This window comes from Lathyrus oleraceus, chromosome 2 (assembly GCF_024323335.1).
Source record: "Lathyrus oleraceus cultivar Zhongwan6 chromosome 2, CAAS_Psat_ZW6_1.0, whole genome shotgun sequence".
NCBI lineage: Eukaryota > Viridiplantae > Streptophyta > Magnoliopsida > Fabales > Fabaceae > Lathyrus > Lathyrus oleraceus.
The window spans coordinates 460,766,933-460,771,684 of NC_066580.1; the positions used below are offsets into that span (position 1 = coordinate 460,766,933).

A 4,752-nucleotide genomic window follows, 5' to 3' on the forward strand; every position below is an offset into this window, starting at 1 on the left:
TGCGTGTGTTTTCGTAGAGTAGCAAAGTTGTTATCAAACGTCACGGCACCACGCCGCACCAGCCACGCAGCGCAACATCAGGTATTAGCTAGCTAGCTCAGTGAGTAATAGTAATAACAATTACCATAGTACAATCCATAACACTACCGGCTACCGGTTAACAATAAAGATAACACTACTGATTGATAACCTTTTTGTACAGTTTCTAACCTGCTATAACCGGTTCATTTGAAGCAAGCGAAGAAACGTCCATATATACACACACCTTCAATATTTCAACCTAACCTATAGCTCCTTCTCATCGAAAATGGAGGGTTACAAACCAAGCAAGAATGATGGTAGCAGCGGCATTACTAAACCAGAAAAGATGCCAATCTCATTTTCAGATAGAGACCGAACATTCACAGGAACCGATGTTGCTCTTCCAATGGTAATCAAACTCCAAATCGCCAACAAGATTGTTTTAAGGGTCTCCGTCAATGAAAGTAGTCAAGCCAACATTCTCTACATGTCGGCATTCTTGAAGATGGGACTATCAGAGTCAATGCTGAAACCATTCAAAACATATCTCAAGGGTAATCTCGGTGCTGGTGTACCTGTGAAAGGATACATCGATTTGGATACTACATTTGGTAAAGGAGAAAACGCCAAGATGTTGAAGGTGAGGTATCTGGTTATTGATTCATGGTCTGTTTACAATGTTGTTATTGGCATGCCTGTTGTTGCTGAGTTGGGAGCAGTGATCTCAATTGTACACCTCAAAATGAAATATCCTATTGGAGATGGAATGGTTGGAGTTGTCATGGCGGATCTCGACATGGCCAAAAAGTGTCACGAAATGTGTCCCCATTACGTGGGTTAGGTTTTTTAGTATCAACTTTCAACAACTATGAAAAAAAGAAAGGCACTTCTATTATTAGCATTATCTTTACTTTTCAGTTTCTAGTTTCTTTAATATTAGCACTGCCACAAATGATTCATTCATATGGTGTAGCAAAGCAAGGCAACTATCGGTAGAATTTAATGTTAATCAACTTGGGAGTGCAGCAAATTGTTTATGGAGCTTTTTGTTCAATTCCTTTGTCTTTTATGTTTTTTATTCAATTTCGTTTTTGTTTTAAGTGTTGTTATGTTTAGCGTAAATTCAAGGAAATGGATTCAGAAATAATGAACAAAGAAATGCTTCAACATTGCTCTAGCTGAAATCAATGTACCTTATGAACTTCTCCTGAGCTATTGGGCTAATAGTGTGATAATTTCATTACATATTTTAGATTTGTTTGGATACAAGTGTTTATATTAAAAATAAGTACTTATGAAAAAGTTTGCATAAGTTATTTTTTAATAAAAGATAAAATAAATCTAAATTATATTTATATGTGTTATAAATTATTTTCGAGAACTTATAAAATTAAGTTCAAAACAGTTTATGAATAATCATATAAAATAAGCTCTCTCAAACAATGTCACAAAATATATGATATACAATAATCTCAAATAAGTCGATTCAAATAAATCGGTCATGTGATTCAACCTTTTCGACCTTAACCTGGTGGGTTGGTCAATTATTTTATCTCTTGTAGACCCAAATCATACTAATTCATTAAATTTTGGGCAAACTCCTTATCAATATTTGGAAGTTGGATATTATTTTATCCATCATATAGGTTGAAGGTGCATAAATTGAAAATTTTGAATTTCAAAGTTTCTCAAAATATGTACTGGAGATACATTTTTGTAATTTTTAGCGGTGATTTCGTAGATATATCTCCAGAATAACCCCTGAAAACATTTGAGAGATCTTGTCTTGGCAACAAATGTTCCAAATTGATATTTTTTATCCAATGATGATTATATTATGACATATTAACACCATGTTAACTATACTAATGCAATTCAAGGATGTCTAATATAAATAATGTTGTTCCTTTTTGAATTGATTGCCTTATGCAAAATAACAAGGTATGTTCAAGTTATTTTTGTGAAGATATGACACATGTGGGAACAGATGTTCCAACATATGTGCCACATTTGCCTCTCATCGGTAGATCATTTCTGGTTGTTTCAATCAGATTTGTTGCATATTCATTGCTATCTTTTAGCGATGCATTTATGTTGATTTGTTTGATTTGATTTGATGTGATTTATTTAATTTAAATTGGAGATTTAAATTTGAATTTGAATAATAACAAATCATGTCTATTGGAAATTTTGGTGGAAAAACAAATCATAATCAAATTTTCCTTATTTTTGGATGAGATCAAAGCTACATGGCCATTGAAAAAAACTCAGAAGAAGCATTGTTATTTAAGGAGACTCAAGCCTAATGTTTGAGTGGGTGTGCGAGGATTGGAGATCATTGTGTTAGGATTTTTATTAAGTCCTTGTTTGTGTTGATTGTACATGACGTTATTGCCCATCATAAGGCTTAATGTTGATATTATTTAGTTGAGTTGTATTCAACATTCTTTAAAGTATTTATTGAAGTTTGTCACCTGGGATTAGTGATTAAAAGAAAGTGAGATGGGTTATCATATTTAGGGGAAGACTTAAATAGAAAGTCAATAGGATTAGGAAAATGTATTGAACATTACGGGATTGATATTCCTATAAGAGCAATTATACTAACATCACGGGGGAACTTTTTGTTCAATTCCTTTGTCTTTTATGTTTTTTATTCAATTCCGTTTTTGTTTTAAGTGTTGTTATGTTTAGCGTAAATTCAAGGAAATGGCTTCATAAATAATGAACAAAAAAATGCTTCAACATTGCTCTAGTTCTAGGAAATCAATGTACCTTATGAACTTCCCTTGAGCTAATAGTGTGTTAATTTCATTACATATTTTGGATTCGTTTTTTATAAACAACTTATTAGGAGTTTATATAACAAGTGTTGAAAAAGTTTGCATAAGTTATTGTTTTAACAAAAGATAAAATAAATTTAAATTATTTTTAGAATTGTTATAAATTGTTTTTATAAGTTATCTTTAAGAGATTTTTTTTTTAAAAATAACCATTTTTTTCAATTTAAATACTTAAATAACCTATTTTTTTAATTAATTATCGAAATAATCATATTTTGTTACTTATGCGCCAGTTGAATTGGCGCATATAATTGGCAATAAACTAAGGTGTCCAACTCATTGGTGCATGCATGCATTGCAAATGAGCAAAGACGCCAATGTCATTGGCGCATGCATGTAAGCATGTGAGTGTGCGCCACATGCATTGGCGCATGCATGTTCCATGTGTGTGTGTGCGCGCGTTTAAGGCAATGGCGCATGCATGTGTGTGTGCTCTATAAATACATAGCGTATCTCCCATAATTTTTCACACAACTTCTTACCCTCTCATTTTTCTTCCATTTTCCTTCAATCTCCTCGAATTTTCTTTTCTTTAAAATGTCTGAATATTCCTATATTCACAAGAGAAATGTCGATTTAATCTTTTCAGCAGTGCAACCTCCGATAAAGATCCGACTTTGGAATATATAAACGTTTGAACGTCTTAATAGGATCTTGAACTGTTGGTTAGAGGAGAAATTGCAGAAGGTGAAATGATCTGAAGAATTCAATGGCTTGATACCACGTTCAACCAAAATGGAGAAGTTCGTGTATGGGTGGATATTAAGACTGACAGAGACGTTTACAGGATGATGTATACTAATTATAAAATTATTTTGGTGGTTGTAATCACATATTATGTTGTTGTGATCGCATAGTTATGTTGTTTATGTGTTGTATTTGTTAGTGATGGTATTTTATTTGTTGTAGTTTGTTGTGTTGTTGTTTAAGTGTTGCTTATGTGTTGTTTGTGTTGTATTTGTTTGTGATGGTATTTTCTCACAAAGTTATCATATGAAATGAATGTTGTTTTTAATATAAAGGAAAAGAGTTACAATTAAAGTTATCTTGTTGTGTTTGTTCCAACATTGGGACAATTAGTACGATTATGACCGAGCTGACGACATGAACTATATAATCTAACCATTTTGTTCGCCATATCCATTTCGGTTCGAATACCGGTGTTGTTTGGACGGTCCTTTTTCTTTCTTCGCATTATTTCATTATGCCAGAGAATGTCCTCTTGATATGCAGGTCAGTAATCCTCTTTTGCTACCACTGAAAAGTTAATTTTATAAACATTGCAAAGGCTTATGAGTTTTTAAACGTCGGATCAGATGATGTAATACTATTACACAACTCTACATTTTATTTTAAAAAAATTATCCAATTAATATATCCTCTAATCATGTCATATTCTTGTATAGTTTATTTGGAGGTCATACCTGGATCTTGATCATCAGGTTAACCATGATAATGTTGCAGTTTGGACAGCAAAAACACCAATTATCTGGTTCACTACTATGGAGATGCATCAAAGTGACCATGTAAAACGTAGTTCGACATGCAACAACAAATTCCAGAACCTCTAACGTGTTTGGGAGATTGGTATCAACAAATAGTCGATGGTCAATGGGATTTTTTCGATTTGAGAGACTTCGCAAAAGAGATGTGTCATCATTGGAGGAATCGACGACAACACATCTTAAACTAACCAGTCATACATGGTGCTAGACCAACTCAATATTATATGGCATGGTTTAGGTCAGTTACAACGCCATAATTTGTGTATGAGCCAAGGTATTTGTTTGATCCATGCCAACGAGCTTCGTCATCAAATGCCCAACAACAAATCCCTGCCCAAGAACAATATCGATCCACCCAAACCCAACGACCAACCTCACACCAT

The 4,752-nt window shown here is 33.3% G+C and overlaps 1 protein-coding gene across 1 annotated transcript; it reads left to right on the forward strand.

Moving 5' to 3' along the window:
* The first annotated feature begins 265 nt into the window (after positions 1–265).
* On the forward strand, positions 266–1,222 carry LOC127120389 (uncharacterized). The gene has a single exon (XM_051050803.1). It carries the CDS (start codon positions 308–310, stop codon positions 860–862), a length of 555 nt encoding a protein of 184 aa, XP_050906760.1. The 5' UTR covers positions 266–307; the 3' UTR covers positions 863–1,222.
* Positions 1,223–4,752: the final 3,530 nt, after the last annotated feature.